Raw genomic sequence first — 20,074 nt, 5'->3', positions numbered from 1 at the left:
TTCCGCCCTTTTTAATTCAACCCTGTGCATTCCCAAATTCCCAAATTTGTCTTTGTGTGAAAGCGTAATTCTAACAGGGATTTCCTTGCAGGGCGTAAATCTTCAGATTCTTAGTTTTAATGCTATATATATTTTTTCTGATCAGAATTTATTCACTGTGCGAAGTGTAAAATATAACTACTCTTTTTTTTTCAATTGAGCTTGAAAATGATTTATTTATTCTATGAACCAATTCATCTTGCTGACATTGTTGTCGTGCGTGTGACGCCCCTCTATTCAGTATTGTCTGTTAGACGATGGACCTGTTGAATAAAGATGATAATAATGATGATAATAATAATGATAATAATAATAATAATAATTATGATAATAAATATAATTACATCTTTTTGTAAAACAACCATTACTAGCCTTTTCTATTCATTTCATGTCATTTAATTTCAACGTAATATATGCACTTACGGTACATCATTCATTTGCCTCCATTTCTGGAGGGAGATACACGTGTTTGCTATATTTCACATTCTCTTCCATTTTGAAACGATAACTTAACAGGTAAAACAAAATATCAACTAGTCCTTACCTTGTTATTCCTCTCTTGGATTCACTTCCAACATTAAAAAAAAAAAATATCAAATAATGAAAAATTCGAAATAATATCTTTATATTGTTTTTTTTTTTTTTTTATAATATCAATACCATGATGATAATAATAATAAAAATAATAATAAGCACTCTGTCCCTCAAACACAACATGAATTATTTAATTTTAACTGCAAACAAGCATAGCATATCCGTAGACTATAAACCTACCTTTCTTGCTTGTTGGCTGTTGCCGCCGTTCATAATGCACCTGCGTATATAAAATGATATCAACAATAATGATGACAATACGTAATTAGTAGAATACGAACTGTGACCTGCCCCCCCCCCGCCCTCCAAAAAAAAGTATGTCGATCCAAATCAATATTGAGATTTTTGAGCTTGAAAAGCACATGCTAAGCTTCGAAGTGATACACAACTTGTGAAAATCGAGTTGCAGCATGAATGTGGAATATTTATTTATTTATTATTTATTAAACAATATTTCAATAGGGTGCCCTTTCAGCAAAAGCTGGTAACAAAAGGGGCCGTAAAAAGCATAAAAACAAAACATGTGTATACTAGTGATAAAAACATACAAAGTAAAGACATTACATAAATCATACATATTAGAACACAGAAGGCATGCAAAATTCGAGTCATTAAAATATTTGTAACACAGGAACCATTGACATTTTAACATTTGATGGACATTATATATGATTTGAGTTCTTTTTTAAAACTAGAGAGAGTGGATAGGGTTTTTACTAGAGAGGGTGGATAGGGTTTATATATATAATAAAGGGAAGACAAGATTTGAAGTTCAGGGTTAACTGAAACATGAAATGTGTCCACTGTGTGATCTCAGTGAAAAATTGTGTTTATATTCAAGTTTAGATCTTAACTTTTTTACAGTATAAAAGAAGAAGAAGAAGAATTATTCTTTTCGAAGAGTTTATTCAAAGGACCCCTTGGAGAAACAGTGGTATTCTGCTAATACCGCTGACATGGGCCATCCTCCATGTTTTTGTCTGACGATTTGTTAAAATTTGATCATGTATATGTTTTATTCTTTTTGTATGGAAATAACTACAAAAAGTACGAACTTTTTAAAAAGAATTGTAGGTCTGCTAACGAGTTGGATACGATAATTATAGTAACAGAGGTCTTAATCAAGTGGACTGGTTATCAAATTTTGAGGAAATATGCATTCGAATTACGAAACATATATATGGTATGGTCGTGTTGTTTCTGGTTCTTTCTATAGGTTATCATTGGGTAGTTTTATTAATGTTATAATGGATGTTGTCTTAATAGTGTACAAGTCATTCTTTGTCGTGATTATGATTAGCGTCATAATCATATTAATCGCTTTTTGCTGGTACTAATAGCAGACTTATTATCATTAAAAATTACGACCATTATCTTATCACCATCATTATCATTATAATTATGATGATGATCGTCATTGTTATTTGATGATTATCATCGTCGTCGTCGCTTCCATTAAAAAGTTGTATCTGTGTATATTAAGAAATCCCTAAATTTATGCCGATGGGGAAAGGTTAAGCATGACAATACTCCTTTTCTTTAAACTAGAATAATCATGATAAATATTTCAAACAATATCATGGTGACTAGCTCGTCTTGCCTAAAACATTTTAAAGGTCAAGTCCACCCCAGAAAAATGCTGACTTGAATAATAAAGGAAAATCAAATTAGCATAATGCTGAAAATTTCATCGAAATCGGATTTAAAATATGATAATTATGACATATTAAAGTTTCGCTTATTTTTCACAAAACAGTGATATGCACAACTAGGTGAGTCAGTCGATGATGTCCATCACTCACTATTTCTTTTGTTTTTTTTATAGTTAGAATTATACAATATTTCATTTTTTTCTATAAATTTGACAATAAGGACCAACTTGACTGAACCATATAGTATTAAACAATGCTAATTACACATGCTCAGGGATGAATCAATCGTTGTATCACTTGACAACGTGGAGAATATTTTATATAATAAAAATACAAAATAAATAGTGAGTGGATGATGTCATTTTCTCCCCATTTGCATACCAGCCAGGATGTGCATATAACTGTTTTGTGAAATTAAGCGAAATTTTAAAATGTCATAACTTTCTTATTTTACATCCGATTTTGATGAAATTTTCAGTGTTATACTTGTTGGATTTTCTCTTTTATTCAAATCAACTTTTTGTTGGGTTGAACTTGTCCTTTAAGTTTATGTCTATGCCTATACGTCAGAATATACCAAGAAAAAAAAAACACAGTTGTAGCTTACCGCGTTGTTCCTGCGTGTCGCTGGCTTACTTGACGGGACTACCTGGCAACATACATGTGCCCCCATAACAGCCCCCACAAAATCAATGATCATCAGAATCCCAATGAGAGCTTGAATAGCTTGGTAGATCTGAAAACACAATATTACAAACAATGGATAGTATAAATAAGGGGGATAATTGGGCGTGTGAGGGCGCTTTGCCACGCTAGCAACCGATGATTTATACACACGAATTCTGCATTCGAATTGAGGACACACAACGAACCTAGGATGTCCTCGCATCGTGGTCATCCAAATGGTCCTTATCATACACATTCTTGCGTTATGTAATTTGTTATTTCTATTACATGAAATCAAAATTATGTATGAAAAAAGTCTCCCTTCTAATGTATATGCTGTAAGTTATAAAAAATACCTTTCAGCATTATCTCATACAGTGATCAATTATATAATTTATATGAATTTTGGGAGGACAAAATTAAAATTTCATTTAAAAAATGGGAATGAGACACCACGCGCTTACTCACTGCACATTCATCAGGGCATGCAGAGAGAAAAAAAGTAACAAAACTAATAAAAAAAAACCAACTGTTTAAACAAAATAGTGAATGTGACAATCATAACTTTGTTATCTTATGTCCAGTTTTGATGGAATTTCCAGTGTTTTGTTTGTCTGATTTTACTCTTTGTGTTCATATCATAGTTTTCAGCCCGGCGTACTCCTTAAATCGGCAACGAGTTCTTACTGTGACGTTGGAGCAGGAGGTTGAAAGTCTCGCACATTCTAATCCCCAATATCACGTCCAAAAAACTAATTAAAAAAAATGTTAAAACAAAATAATGAATGTGACATATAACTTTGTTATCTTTTGTCCAATTTTGATGGAATACTCAGTGCTTTGTTTGTCTGATTTTACTCTTTCTGTTCAAATTACATATTTTTCATTTCAGCGCGGGGTACTCCTTAAATTGGCAACGAGTTCTTACTGTGACGTTTGAACAGGATGCTAAAGGTCTCGAACATTCCACACCCCAATACCAGGTCCAGTAGAATATAAAGGCAGCCATTACTAGACTTGCAAAGCAGGAGATGATGCACATAACAAGGTAAGCGATGATCTGAACCAAAAAGAAAAATTAAACAAAATTATATGACACCTAGATAGATCCTTGTGATTTGATTGGTTCTTTGATTTTGTTCATTCAGCCCATTTGGCAATGACGTCAACAACCGTGCAATTTTGGATTCATTCATCGTGCAATTTTGGATCCATACGATTTTGTCCATTGCACGCGAGCGCCGAAACTGCAGCTGCGGGCACCAGCAGTGCGCATGTTAATGACTGCATATGAGCATGTTTTGCATTGAAATTCATAAATTTCATATGAAAACAAAAAAAAAAAATTTTTTAGGTGTCATAAACCAAATAATGAATGTTTTTTCATTCGTGCAATGGACAGAATTAATCATTCGGTGAAAGATGAAATAATGATCCATTCAACTCATGTATTCTGTCACCCCATGAAGTATTATGTCCATTGCACTCATAAACATTCATTATTTGTATACTATTAGTATGGTGACTTAGATAATAATATTAATAACAGGTGTTGATAAAGTTCATTTTATACATAATTTTATCGAAATTTAATAGTCTGGTTAATTTTTGTATTAGGCTATCCCCCATTCACTGTTCTTAATTTTGTATTATTGTATTGTTCATTATCCAGGGCCTCATGAAAGATCAACCTTTAAAGCTTTCTTGGTGAAACATGAATAAACAAAAAGGTAAATGAATGAATATAAAAATTTATGGATAGACGAATAAATAAACAAAACTGTTTAAATCATCTTTACTAGAAATTGTAAGGAAAAAGTATTTTGATGTTAAATTGGTATTATTCTTTTTTCTTTATGACTAATGATTAGTTTTATAAGAGGGTGATAATAATAGACTATTGCGTAGGAAAAACGAATCTACCCACAAAATGTTTTTTTTTCGAAGAGTATGTCTTTTTATGTTTGTTTGCTTTTGTGTGTATCTGTTCAGTGTAGATCAATTTCTGTTTCTCTTTAATATCAGAATTATTCGTCACATTTTTTTGTTCGTTCTCTACAATTTTAGGTTTAAACTTTGTAATACATACCAATCCCGTTCGTTTCCCTTTGGTGAAGATGCCGATAACTCCAGTTGGAATGAATATCTAGTTAAAAAAAATATCAAAAATTATTTTCTAAAAGCTGTCCTAATAGTTTTCCCCCATTTTCCCCTTTAACAGATGTTAAAAGGATAGAAGCATGTTGCGATTGGTTTACACATATTTCAAGTTCCTGAAACACATGTTGACTTCTATCGACGGTGTACGTATTCGCAACGAGCATCGTGCCATGGTCTCTACCTAACCGAGGGCCTTAGGGACAGGCCGCAACGAGCTTGTGGGGAAATCATACGGGAATCGTGCAGTCACCTTGTAATTTTCTTGGTCTCTTGACATATATCGTATGAAATCGTACAGAGATCATACAATTTCGTACAGTGGCCTTGCGATCTTCTTCGTAAAGGAATTCTTTGCCCTGCATTTCCAGCACACAACACCTATTCACTGTATTTACACCGCAGTCTAATAGCACAACAAAGTCCATTCGAATGGGCCTACAGCTTTATTATTTTTATTCTTTTAAGGGGGGGGGGGGTTCACACATATGAATTATCGTAGAGGTTAAAATGGCCGTAAAGGCTGCGGATGGATTCGGACGATTATCTTACAGCCAGGGTTCGCCCCACAAGAAGGACAAGAGGGATCCTGCATAATAAAATGCGATGATATTCAGGATATTTGGTGAGGTCATCGTTTGCAAAATGTTGTGCACTGTGCAGCCAGCAGTTTCCTATGTGGTGTTTTTTTAACCACAGTAACCCATTGTGGCGTCGTATTGCACAAGTAACTAATTTACACTGAAAACACAAATATGAACATTGGGGGAGGAAAGGGTGTTGCAGGGATTTCCAATTAGCTTGAAAGGAAGTACTTACGAACGCCCCACACCAAACTCCTGCACCTGTGTCGATGACGTGCAAGACCAATGCGAAAAAGATGCCCCCAAGCAGAAGTGTACACACTCCACAAATGACCTGCACCACCCCGGAAGAGAAACCCAAACTCGCGTTGTATTGTGGATACCGTCCGGGACAGCATGAGTTCTGAATAAAAAAAAAATGTTTGAAATGATTTCTGACAAAAAAATATGTCGGAAATTGTAGTATTGATTGTGATAATTGTCCTTTATGTAATATGCAAGGGAAAATTAAGGCAATACTACACTGTAAAAAAATATTGGGTAAAATTTGTACCACCACGGGGGTAATTATGTGTCCTACCAATTTGGAGCAGTATTTTGGCCAATGCGGGAAGCATATCGTCCAGTAAGGTTAAAAAATAAGCAGCAATTACTTTAGAATGAGCAACATTTTCATCACACTTGATAAATATAAATGCCGAATGTTGGTTGGACACACAATTACCCTCTTGGAGCACTTTCACCCAATATGTTTTTAGAGTGCAGAGTATCAGATGTAATAGTAGTATTATTAGTAGAAGCAGCAGCAGCAGTAGCAGAAGCGGTAGTGGTGGTAGTAGGTAGCAGAAGCGGTAGTGGTGGTAGTAGTAGTAGTAGTAGCAGTGGCGTACCTAGGGTTTTCCACAGGGGGGGGGCAAATTCGTCCGCCAAAAAAATTGACAAGCAAAAAAAAAAAAGGGTCTTCAACCACAAATAAAGGATTTCGTACCAGAAAAAAAATTGACAAGCCCCCCCCCCAAAAAAAAAAGAAGGTCTTCAAGAATCGTCAGGGGGGGGGGGGGCAGGGATATGTCCCTTGCATGGGTTGTGACTCTGCCCCCCCCCCCCCCCCCCGTAGGTACGCTAGTGAGTAGTAGTAGTACTAGTAGTAGTACGTCATATTGGTGGTTATCGCGTAACATACTAACGCCCAAAATTAGCCTTTGGACAAGGCCATGTGATTGTTATGATGTTAAGCCTCTATCACTCGCCTACCGAACGAAAAAAAAATACGTACAGATGATGTATAGGAAGAGTAAGAAGAACAAACGCATACATTATATTGGAGGGAAGATAAATGCATGGTCATGGATCAACAGCATTATTGAAAACATGATTATAACTTCCTCATTTTAATTTTTCTTTCCCTATCTACTTTTTTGGTAATATTCCTATTATTTTGTGCAATAAAAGATAAGTCTCTTTTATTGCACTGTTTGTCTGATTTTCCTTCCCCTTTCCTTTTGAGGCCTTTATAATTTTCAAGCTCTAAGCTTAAGATGAAGGTCTCCCATATTTCAAAATGTATTATGTCGATATACGTATATCTATAATTTTTTTCTGCTATTTGTTTTAATGATAAAAAAAAAGAAATTTATCAGGTATAAATATATTCCAATTAGATTGTGAGATTGTATATATGCATATGTTATTAATTATGTCATTTGCTTATTGTTATGTTATGCTAAGAAAAAAGGATTACACTTGTATATACTTTTTGTTATTGGAATGTGGAAATAAATAAATCAAATCAAATCAAATCAAAATTCGACATTTTCCCAGTGGATTGGGACTCCACGAAAAAAAAACAGAATACGACACAAACGAAAGATACAAATTATACTGTTCAGGATTGATTAATATCCCCAGAAGATGATCCCTGTTCCGTGATTGGTTGAATTAATGTAACATGAATTTTGAATTACCTCCCTCGGTGATGACGTCACGCGTACGATGCGCACTTGTGGCGATGTCATGATATACTCCTTTGTGTTGCGGATCTATATTAAAAGAAAATAGGTGTATATTATTCATCAGAAGATTATAATAAATCAAAGATAAAGTCTGTTAAATGAACATTGTGTAGACCTATATGTTCACGGGAGAGTGTGGGTGGGTGTGAGTCGACGATGGCAGGGGCTTGCAAATTTGTTACCTACTTTATTTTTTTTAATAATTACGTTGCCCATAAATGAAGAGTTTAGTTGCAAAAGGGGTTGGGCCCACATTAGACTATTCCGAGAAAACCCATGTTTTTTATTCTCACTTATTTAACTGCAGTATTCTTATGAGAAACTAAATTGTCATGATGTAATACCCTATCATGTGAACATAAAATTGGGTATAAAAGAAATCTACCTATCTTCATTTTTTTTCTTTGTATTCTTTTAAATATTATCATTGTTGGACCTAACCCCTTTTGCAAGTAAACTGAAATGAATCAAATCTATTTTGATTAAAAAAGTGATTTTTCTTTGCCACTTTTATTTACATTTTCATGTAAATTTATAATTTTCTTTGTTTTCATCACAGCGACTAAAAATTTAGAAGTTTTGAGACAGAAAACAATAAAATTTATGAAAATGGACCTAACCCCTTTTGACAAATGAGCTCTTTAGAAGAGTTTGTTTGCAAAAGGGGTTAGGTCCATTCCAAGAAAATCATTTTTTTATTCTCCTATATTGCAATATTCTAATGCGAAACTAAATTTTCATGATACCCTACCATGAGAACATAAAATTGGGTATAAAATAAATCTACCTGTCTTCATATTTTTTTAGATATTCTTTTCCAAAAAATTCTGTGTGGACCTAACCCCTTTTGCAACTAAACTGGAATGGACCTAACCCCTTTCGAAAAAAAAGTGATTTTCTTTGCCATTTTAAATCACTTTTTAATGGGAATTTCAACTTTTCTTTGGTATCATCTTATAGAGCTATTAAAAATCTATACACTGAGACAAAGAAAAAAAAAATCAAATTTGATGAAAAATGGACCTAAGGTCTTCAAATTAGGCATCACCTTTAGGTCGACGTCCCCCCCCCCCCCCCAAAAAAAAAAAAGAAGATAAAAGTGAATACATTGATAAACAAATAGATATATAAATATTTAAAAAAAATGGAAATAACATAGTGTGCTCACAATGCAAATTACGTATTGAATGTATCTTCACAGTGCGAAGATCACACTTGACTTTTTTTCAAATTTAACATTGTGAATCGCAGTAAGAGATTCCATCATGTGAACACTTTTTTTTTAATAATGCATATAGCATTTCAATTTATATGAAAGCAGGATAAAAGAGCAATGTAGTTAATTGCCTTGCTCACGGGCATAGGTGCCGCGGCCTGGGATCGAACCCCGGACTTCCCATGTATAACTAGGCGCCTTAGTCTACACCACTCGGCCACGGCACCTCCTGACTTTGAACACACACAAACACACACGCGCGAACACTGTACAAGCCTCACATTGTGTACTTAACTTTACATAATAAAGATTTCAATATTTTCAAAAGCAATCGTATAATCTTGCATGTGAATACACTATAAAAACACGTGTGGCAATTGTTATTATTTTGAGCACGGAGAACTCCCCCATCAGCGGCGTATTGCCATGCTTGTTGTCCACGAACCTAGTATACGCTGGGTGATTTCAAGTCCGGTGTTGGCCTTGGTCTTGGTGTTGATATTCGGATTGCTTCCCCTTGCTCCAAAACTTATTCAGAGCTTGTAAAACTGATCCAGATCACATTATTGACATCTCAACAACCAGTGAGTGACTTTTCGGGACCATCTTCATTTTATGTTTGGAGTTATAATCGTGTACTCCAACACCTAAATGTGAACACTGAACTTGAAATCACCCTGTGTTAGCAGGTATATTACCAACTGTTACCAAAATAAAAACATGAATAAGAGAACTATTAACTCTCTTCTGCAAGCCTACATGCATGAATTAGAAGTGAGGCCTTGCGATAGTCGGAAGAAGGAAAACAAAGACACGAACAATATAATGGTAAATGAATTTTGCGTAGGTGCTTCTTTTTAAAGAAAGCATACCATTTTTTCCGTATAAAAATGAAAAAATGAGATGAAACCTATTAAAAAGAAATGCACTTACCTGTGAATTACAAGTGAGATTCAATGTCATCAAGTCAGCCAATATGCAAGAAGAGTCCACGTTGGAGATGTCTTCGAAATCAGAACAGTGTTCATGATATTATATTTTGCTTGGCAAATTGTTTTCATTTTCGCCCATGAGTTTTCCACACAACAATAGGCAAGAAAACGTTTGTGACCGTGGCATAGAAAACGTCTATCGTATTTCTTTCTTCTACGAGTTCTCATTAACACGTTATTCTTTTCGATATTATTGTAATAGCGGAGGCGGTGGTTCGAATGAAGGAAAATGCACCCATCTCAAAAACTATGTGGGGGGGGGGGGGGTAACCACACCACTTCTGAATGTTCACCATGACTTGAAATTAGATAGGCCTAGTCTATTCCTTCTAGATCAGAGGCGGATCCAGGATTTTCCAAAAGGGGGGCATTTTTTTACAGAAAGAGTAAAAAGCCACCCCCAAAAAGGGAAAAAATAAGAAGTCTTCACACTGCCAATGTTGATTTATGTCAGAAAAAATTGGACAAGCCAAAAAAAAATCACCTGCGAATTCACAACGTATTCCCCATCCAGGGCCCTTTCAAAGAGGGAGGGGGCACGGACCGGATGTGCCCCTACTGGTTTAGATTATGTTAGTGAAGCCACTTGGCAAAAAAAATAAGCAATCACGAAATAAACATACATTCTTCCATTTATTCATAATCCTGCATAATTATATATTTGTAATATCCAGACGCTTTTAACACATTTAAACATTGTCGAAAAATCTTTCCGCTTGAGCGAGCACCGCTTACTTTTGAAAAGTTTCTGAAAATTAATTTGCACTTGGAAATGGTATCATAAACATTATAGCGTGATTCCTGTTAAAGAACGCTGCACGGACTCTTGGTATGTTGGAAAAACAATGTAAGTAGGCATTGAAAATAATAATTAATTACCAGTAATGCCATTTTTAAGAACAATGTAGGCCTTTGACCATTTATTCATTTAATTCTTTAATCTATTTATATAGATGTCAATCATCGATGGTTTGCCTTGAAATTTGTGTTTATTTTAATAATTACACTCGATTGAGAACTTGGCTTTATAGACACTTGGAGCATTGAGAACAATTAAAACAATATAAAATTGCAAATCATCCATATATTAGGATTGGACTAGATTTTAAGTTATTTTTCGTATAAGCAATAATAACCAACGAAACAAATATATTTGTGGTTTTTCGCATATTCATCAACTAAAAAAAAAATACAAAGTGGACTTTTAAAACAAACTGTACAATTTGCGACACCGTATAGTTTTGGTATCCATGTAACATCAGACATATTGCTTTATAAATGCTTCCTGCACTGTAAAAAAATTGATTGAAATTAGTCAATTAAATTGTGGCGAAAAGTTGCCTTAATTTTTTCGAGTATTTATGAGTTTGGCAGATTTAAGTAAAATTTACTTATTTTCTTTGCATCTATTTTACTCAAGAAAATTAAGTAACAACTTAATTCAATTAAGTAAAACAATCGCTAAAATATTTGAAAAAAATAAAATGGGGGAGTGGACTATATGTGATTCGAAAGTCCGCTCCACATCGTCCCAACTTTAGCATCATTTTCAGACATCTCTTATCCAAATACTAGATTTTGTGCATTGTCACTTACCTGTACATGTATAGGTACTAACATTGATATTTATACGCGATCGTTTCATTCTTACAAATAAAAAAGTGCGAATAATATAAGCATTTTCCGAAAACCTTAAAGAAATGTGAAATTTTCTGCTAAATGACTCTTTAATGTTGCTCTTTCTTTGATTCAACAAAAGAATAAAATAGTTAGCACACCCTTATCCAAACAATTAAAACACAAATAGATATGACAGTCATTAAAACAAATAAAAAACATTTACTTGTTCTAATGAATATTCATGCATTATTTAAATAAGGCGTTATTTGAAAAATATAAGTAAATTCAACATGATTTTATAGGTAATAATCATCTTTTCCTAATTGACTAAGATTTACTCAATCGAAGCAAGCTAGCAATACGTGAATTGTCTTAAATGTATAATGAACCCAAATAAATCAACCAAATCAAGTAAATTAAAAGGCAAGTTTAAACTACTTTAAAAAAACAAAAATAGTTACAAATTATAAATTATACTTATATAAATTAAGTGTAAACTACTGATTCAGAATTTTTTTACAGTGTGGGGGAAATATTTGCAGCACCAAGAGTGATTACAAACATGGTAATTTCTGGACTTTATATTAATGACAAGAGGAGCAGCTGCTTACCCGTGATATCACTCAATACAAATCCATCGCAGTGTTACTATTACGTAGATTTCATTCAAGCAGTCATCAACTTTTTTTTCTAAATGTCTCTGTATTATCATAACAAACTTGATATCAAAATGTACTTGATTTTCAACTCATCGATTAACCTTTGAAATCGAAGCAGTCATATGACCCCCCCCCCCCCGCCATTTACACAGTTAGCACGAAAATCGGTGAACAAAGTTGCTATGACGTATGAGGCCGCGGAATTCGAACTTGGTCCATGCCCGTCTACAAAAAAGGGAAAGTGAAAAGAAAAGGTAAATACAACGTTAATTTCGAATATTTAATTGCGTACTAACTGTAGTATCTTATCCCGTTATTATTGGATTCTGAGATTCACGCACACACATACACCCACCCTCACACACATACGCACGCGCGCGTGCGCACACATAAAATATAAATTGATCTGACAGTTTGACTGGTCAATGTAATACGTTTTTTTCCATCAGTGTCGTTGCTCTAGAATTTCAATTAGAAATTGAATTTTTTGGTTTACCCTTATAAATTTTCGACATATAAAGCAGAAATACAAATCAAGGATACCCCCCTCCAAAAAAAAAAAAATCACAAAAGAAGAACAAAAAAACCACACAAGGAAAACAATAAGCTTACACTTGTAAATAGGTAATATCAATACAAACGAAATACGATTTTACTCATTATCATTTCTGAACATAATTAATTAATATATAAAAGAATGATTGATTAATTGATCATATGTCAAAAGAATAATAACAACGTCCATTATGATGATGCTAATGATTAAGATGGCGATGCTGATGATATTGCATACGACGAGCACCATAGCGGATAATCGGACCAGTATTAACACCGCTCAGTGGAAAATCGAAGGTCAGAGCATTAATGACTTCACTATTTTTCGATCTTCGTTTGCATCAAACACAGTCATGTTGCAAATATATATGTTTCGTGAATTCTGGCAAAACTTTACAATATCATTACTTTTCTATTTGACATCCCCATTGCGGTGGATTTTATTCTCGTTTCAATTTTTCCTCACTTTTTGTCCAATACAATTTTTGCTTGGATGGACTTGTCTTATAAATTACACATTTCTGCCCACTAGTAATCAGATGGCTCTACTGTGCATGGGAATAGATTTCTTCTAAATAGAAGGCGCATATAAAAGGAAAAGTTCACCCTGACAAAAAGTTTATAGTACAAATAGCAGACAAAAATGAATCATATATGCGAAGGTTTGAGGAAAATCTATCAAAGAATATACAAGTGATTCGAATTGTAATCATTTGATTTGTGACGTCATCTGCGAGCAGCTTTCCTACATATCGTATGGTAAAAAAAATCAATGTCATTTTCTCGGAAAATTAAAAATGTTTTTTATTGTACCTTCAGTGTATAAATGCACAAATTATTTCAAACCCGCTCCCAGTAAATAGAAAATAAAAAATAAATCATCACGAACCATTCATAAATTAAATTTATGCATTTTGTATTACATATCACATGGCCAAGCTGCTTGTTTATGACGTCACAAATAAAAAAAAACCTGAGATTCTAATGACTCTCTTAATCTTAAATGGATTTTCCTCAGATCTTCATCAATATTTATGTATTGTTTCTTCAGCTACTTTTACAACCGACAGAGTTTTCGTCAGGGTGAACTTCCCCTTTAAATGGTGATGATGATGATGATGATGATGATGATAATAATGATGACAATGATGATGATGATGGTGATGATGATGATTATGATGATGATGATGATGATGATGATGAATATGATGATGGTGATTATTACTATTATTATTATTATTATTATTATCATAAGTATTATTATGATTATTGTCATTATCAAGATTATAATTATCATCATGATCATCATCATTACCCATTATTATTATTGTTATCATTATTATTATTATGTACCATATTTGATGACGTCATTTTATCTGACTGTGAGCACACCCCTTTGCAACAATAGATCGATCCAACAAGTGAGGTGACGAATCCGATCAGACTAACAACGGCTAGCACGCAAATAGGTATGGTGACGAACTGAAAAATAAAATGTGAAGACAGCCTGAAAACAAAACTCGGGTAAATCAAAATAGATATTGTGAAATAATTCAACAGAATGTGTATAAAGTATACTTATTTCTTATGAATATTCTTGAACAGTTTTTCATGAATGTCTCTCTTTTATGTCGACTTAAGCCAGTTTACACAGACCCCGAGAAACGATATAAAAAGACTTGTAATGGTGTAATAAGTGTCACCAAAGCACAATAAATTCGAATCTCCTTACTTCAGTTGTCATGAATGTATTCATAGGAATTTATACACCATGCTAATCGGTGTACATAGATGACCCCATTTTACTCTGATGTATAATTTACATTGTTTGTTCGACATTGATCAGTGCGTCCCATTGAAACATTTAGGTTATTTTACATTCTTATACCTTGGTCACATATGACCTACGGCGGCCGTACGGCGAGTCGAAAACAGCCGTTTTATTCATTTTTATTCAAATCACCTATATGTAGCTGGTACAACAAACGTTAAAAAGGCTGTTTTAGACTCGACGTGCGGCCGCCGTAGAGCAAATGTGACCAAGGTATTACATTTGTTGATATGCCTATTCCTGAGCCTTGATTGAAATAAAAATCAACAGAAAATGTTGCACCGTTTAAAATGACAGCGGCAGGCATACCATTACTATCACTGTTATTTCTACCACTGTTACTACTGACATAGTTATCCTGGTGTAAATGTTTTTCATCATGATTTATCATTCTCATCCTTATTTGCTGTTAGTCCTGCTATTTTTTTATTGTTATGAACAGTAAGTATTACCGCAATTATATTCGCAAAATCTAGGTAAAGCGAATGAGAAAACGTGGTTTGTGAAACAAAACTTGATGTGAAGGATACCCATAGGCACTTTCCGTTTTTTTTTATGCCAGCTATTTGGGTAGTCTACAGAGCATCTCGCAATCTTGCCCTCCTCAAACATGATCTCCAAGGTCGTAGGCTGGTTTGAGCATGGGGAGATGGAACTAAAATGCTATGGGGGAGGGGTGCATGAATATTGGGGAGGTGGAACTAAACAAGTCATGTTAAAGTAGTTTGGAAAATCAGCTACTGATAGCAGAAGAAGGGTTACAAATTTCGTTTTGCTTGCCAGCGTCGGAACTCTTCTGCCTCAGCGGGAGGGTGCACTCCCCCAGCCTACACCCTTGGGCCCGTATTCTGAAGTCGGGTTTAACTAAAACTCAGGTTTAAAGTTGTGGTTTAAGTATGGCGAGCCAATTGTTACATAAATCACTAACAGTAGGGATATCATACTTCAGCTCATTTGGCTCTCAAATCATTCATAATTGTCTAGGAAGTATAAAAAGATTATTGGCTTCACCATCGATGAATCAGGAAAGAGCACAGTAAACATAAGAAACATACAACTTAATAAAAAATGTTATACTTTTGGCTTCCAATACTTAAACCACAACTTTAAACCTGAGTTTAACTTAAACCCGACTTCAGAATACGGGCCTTGATCTCCAATACATAAATTAATATTATATTCTTACCAAACACCCTCCACCGCAATCTCCAAAGAGTCCAAGCTGTGAAAACATAAATATGTCGTAGCAATACCTTCCCAGTCCTGCCAGGCTGACACAGATGCATAAGACGCAGGAAATCATATAAGCCAGAATCTAGAAGGGAGAATAAATATCAGGGATTAAAAACAGTTTCAAGAATGCGAAAGGTATCTTAGTAGTTTATTATGAGTGTCCTAAACAAGGCTCTGTGACAGTACTGATTCCCAACATTGTCGAGAATTCAACCCGCATTGTAATATGCATCACTGCTGATTATTTTCTTCACCTAAACTAAACGAGCAATACAAGTTCCTGGGATCCAGAGGTGTTTCACAAAGTGTAAGTGTGACTTGAAGTCATGTCTAGTGGTGTTGCGCATCTGATGCATCGCAATTCCTATTACCATTTAATATTTGACTAGTGAGATGGTAGCTTTTATTCAGCACGCACCTGCTCAGGCGTACAGATAGAGTGGCTCTCCCCCCCCCCCCCTCTCAAAAAAAAATTACGAGCAAGAAAAAATGACAGACAGAAAAGGAAAGAGAGAAGAGTGAAATTATTTCCTGAATATTAAGTCAAAATATGTCTTTAAAAAATGTATTTTTTCCTCTCACGTTTTGCTCGCTCGCTCTCATTTTTTAAAATTGATTTTACGCAATACGCCATGTTCACCCCAAATTTTTACCGCCTTACGCCACTGCGCACCTTGGAATTTCAGTGCGAGTATAAGTCGTATTTAACTCTTTTCGAAACTCCCCAAGGGTTCTCCACCATAGTGAATGAGGAAGGTAGATCTTAGACTGATATGTTCAAGTAATGCGTTGTTTAAATGTAACTTTATGCATATTGACATTTGTATCTCTAGCCTTAGTAGCGATCTTTAGAATGACGTAGGAGTGAGAAAAATTGTGAGGAGTGAGATTAAATTGTGAGTGGCTAAATAATATTATACTAATATGAAACAAAACTGCATTGTAAACGATGTCAAAGCTTTCCAATAAGGGGTTCCCTAAGGCTTAGCTTTAGGACCACTGCTGTTTATTTAATCGTGGAGTTTCCATTTTTCGTTTTCGAGTCGATATTATTGCATCATCTGTTTTACTTCTACAGCTCTATGCTTATGTTCATTTATATCCCCACTGTGTGGACTGCGGAGTGGGTGAAGAGACGGTGGAAATATGAAAGAAATATGATAGAAAACAGTTTTTGACAAACCTTACCATGCATCTTAATTTCGTTATCGAGGCAAATCCGAGAAGGGCAGTTATTAGGTACACCTGTGGCATTATACATACAGAGAGAAAAGAGGGTTTAAAAGGGAAGTGGTCATTTCTTTCAAAATATCCATCAAATTCAACACATATTTCTGTATACGCCCAAGTCTCAAATTACATTTTTCTTTTTTTCTCTCTCCCTCTCGTTGTGTGTGTGGATATGCATTTATGTATACATTTAGAATGTGAACTTTATTGCTTTAGCCTGTATTATTTGGAGTGGAGTAATATGCTACATATTGCAACTAGAACTCTCACTTGCAGTAATAGCAATAATGTTTTATTTTGCCTGCATTTTTGGTAGCATTAAAACGTCTCTGTTACTCACCCCACTTTCAATGAAAGCAATGATCTGATAAACACTGGGCGGATACAGCATCTTGAGCGGAATGTATACTATCCCACCGCAGAGGGCAGCACCTATCGCAGAGAGGATCAGAATGACTGCTGTTGTGATAGCCACACAGACACTGTATTTTGTTGCATCCCGTGAATGCTGCATGTGGGGAAAATAAAAACAACATTGATGTTTACAGTACATTTTCAGGGAAATGAATAGTTTCTTTGCATGTGTGCAATGCACAAACTGGCTCTTTAACGACCCTTGCCATCATTGAATTTAATTGAATTTATCACTATACAAGTAAACACTGGCAAACATACTTTTTTTACATAGTACTTTGGGCAAATAAAAAAAAATCATGATTTTACAGACATCATGATCATTAACATCCTTGCTGTACTCCCCCTTTTCTACATATTTGACAAACTTTCCAAATATTCAATATTTCCCGTTTTTCACTTACCGAAGCACCCTCTTCTATGCAAACTGGTTCCATTCTGTTTCAACTTCACATGGAACCTGCTTGGAAGAATGAAACGATAAGGGAACATGATATTAAAGTTAAAGAACTAAATTGTCATTGGGAATATATACCTAGTTGTGTCACCATCTATCTTTCTTCCCACATAAGGCAATTTAATAAGCGAATGTGTGAGAACTAATAAATTAAGTTAATCCTTATAACAGGAGTGAGGGAAAGCTTGCACGTGAATGGATTAAATCATACTACTATGGAAATATTAAATGCATTGTTAACTATCCAGTCTGAAAGCTTTCATGGGAGAATAGACCTTAGACCTCATGGGAGAACACAACTGGTAAGCTATAACAGCTATGAAATGGGCTATCAATCGTATCATACTATTATTAACATTTTTTTTTGTTGGTATTGTGTAGGTTGTTTTGTGATTTTTTTATGTTTTTGGAAACAAAACAAACGAAACATGGGATCCCCTAAAGCTTAGCTTTAGGGTCACTGCTGTTTATTATATCTTGTATCGAAAGCAATATTAAAGCAAACGCATTTGATGTAGGCTTGCCTTATAGAGCCAGGATATCTAATTTATGCGAATCAACGTTGAAAGGTGAGTTAGAATAAGGAATATGGCTGATAAAACACTAACATTGGCAGAACAAAATATACGACTTGGGGTCCAAAACGTCTACTGCATAACTCGAAAAGACAGATGTGTTTCTTTCTCTCTTTCAAAAAAAAAGAAAGTTGAAACGGTAACAAAATTAAAGTACCTAATTTTGATGTCTAGTATCACACACGCTAGGGATATCCAATCCAATCCATATTTTATTGTTCGAAATAGACATGAAATGAAATACTCCGAAAATTTGCTTTGCCCATTTGATCGTGGGCCCGGCAGCCGCTGTGCAGCGCCAGATTGACGAGGCTCTATCCCTTTAGTCGTTGAACGCCAAACAGGGTAGCAGCAACTCTTTTAACGTCTTTTGGTCTGACGCGGCCGGGGTTTGAACCCCCGACCTCCCGGTTGTGAGACGGACGCTCTACCAATTGAGCCAACACACATAAAGATCATAATGCTATTAAGGCAGATATACAAAAAAACACGAGTTCCCCAGAAGATCCGCTATGCCTTTACATTCAAAATGACCTTCTTAACCACTTTTAATCATGCCATAATTAAAGAAGTTAGATCAAATTGTTTTCTTGACCTCCTTGATAGATTTTTGAAACATTTATCAGCCTTCTAAATGGCAAGGATGGCCCTGGCGATCAACTAAAATTTGTTACTTCTGTGCTTAAGTCATGTCAGAGGGACGGCGAAATAAGTAATTTACCGAACATTGCCCTTAAGTTCAATAGGCCTACCTTTTATGCTTTGACAGCACATATTTTCTTTTATATTAGGCCCACCTCGGTCGAACACTGCATGAGATAAATGGTTAATATAACCAAGGAGATTCTATGACTGGAGTTCCAACAGTCAACAAATTTATACAAGCAGCATTTCTAAAGAAGCACAAAAGAAAGAACGGCAGTAAGGACCCTTTTAATGTCCAGCTTCGAAGCCGCCAGTGTCATTGAAGAAATCCGAGGAGTGAAATTTTACGAATATTCATTTGTAACGATTTTCCATCTTTCATATTAATAACCAAATTGAAATTTGAATGCATGACAAAACATTACTAACCAAGCACTACTAAGACGAGATATTTGCCCAGATTATATCAAGAAAAACCTTTAATTAGTGAAAAAAGAAAGACTTTGACCTTTACTGAAACCAGATTTTAACACTTTTCCGATCGTTTGCGGCGAATGAAAATTTCATATGTGGTCGGTGGAATATTGTTGTTTATTACTGTATATGCCAGATGAGTGCCCGCACATGCCCAGTCGGGCAATTCAGGATATATTGCATAGTTTATTTTCGCATGCCTCCGAATTATGTACTACACATATAACCAGACCAAGATGCGGCGAAAAAGTAATTATCATCACAAAAGCATATTTCCCTTTCTGTATGACCTATAGGTGCGGAGTCATGCGGGAATCATTTGTCTACACAATTGCAAGATATGTTGAGCAAAGTGCATGCCTGACATACTTTGTGCTGGCGGCTTCGAACCTTGTTCAAAGGGATTTTGTTTGCTGTTACTCCATCTCATTTAAACCTCCTTGATATAACTTCATCATATAAATTACAT

General features: G+C 35.0%; 2 protein-coding genes and 1 long non-coding RNA gene across 5 annotated transcripts in view; 1 reads left to right on the top strand and 2 right to left on the bottom strand.

Annotated features, from left to right (window-relative positions):
• Positions 1-229: 229 nt before the first annotated feature.
• LOC129263403 (uncharacterized) lies at positions 230-7,727 on the bottom strand. The gene is made up of 7 exons (XM_064100545.1): positions 7,657-7,727; positions 5,928-6,095; positions 5,041-5,097; positions 3,880-4,011; positions 2,893-3,021; positions 814-853; positions 230-302 (listed from the first exon to the last, which is right to left on the bottom strand). The coding sequence occupies exons 1-7, from the start codon at positions 7,705-7,707 to the stop codon at positions 277-279; spliced, it is 603 nt and encodes a 200-aa protein (XP_063956615.1). The 5' UTR covers positions 7,708-7,727; the 3' UTR covers positions 230-276.
• LOC135154400 (uncharacterized) lies at positions 3,843-7,799 on the top strand. The gene is made up of 4 exons (XR_010293799.1): positions 3,843-3,999; positions 4,624-4,681; positions 5,173-6,723; positions 6,810-7,799. It is a non-coding gene; the product is annotated as an uncharacterized LOC135154400 (long non-coding RNA).
• A 2,733-nt stretch (positions 7,800-10,532) lies between these two features.
• Positions 10,533-20,074, bottom strand: part of LOC129262972 (uncharacterized) — a 15,338-nt gene continuing 5,796 nt past the window's right edge. For 2 of the 3 annotated variants that reach the window (XM_064100858.1, XM_064100856.1), the window contains exons 2-7: positions 17,859-17,914; positions 17,381-17,548; positions 16,999-17,055; positions 15,764-15,892; positions 14,100-14,228; positions 10,533-12,416 (exon numbers count right to left, since the gene is read on the bottom strand). In XM_064100858.1, the coding sequence (XP_063956928.1) occupies positions 12,372-12,416; positions 14,100-14,228; positions 15,764-15,892; positions 16,999-17,055; positions 17,381-17,548; positions 17,859-17,891 (561 nt within the window). In that variant the 5' untranslated portion in view covers positions 17,892-17,914 and the 3' untranslated portion in view covers positions 10,533-12,371. Of the gene's footprint in view, positions 12,417-14,099; positions 14,229-15,763; positions 15,893-16,998; positions 17,056-17,380; positions 17,549-17,858; positions 17,918-20,074 lie in introns of all 3 variants that reach the window. The other variant, XM_064100857.1, reaches the window with a different exon arrangement.

Source organism: Lytechinus pictus, chromosome 6 (genome assembly GCF_037042905.1).
Source record: "Lytechinus pictus isolate F3 Inbred chromosome 6, Lp3.0, whole genome shotgun sequence".
NCBI classification, from domain to species: domain Eukaryota; kingdom Metazoa; phylum Echinodermata; class Echinoidea; order Temnopleuroida; family Toxopneustidae; genus Lytechinus; species Lytechinus pictus.
This window is presented reverse-complemented; position numbering and strand designations above follow the sequence as displayed.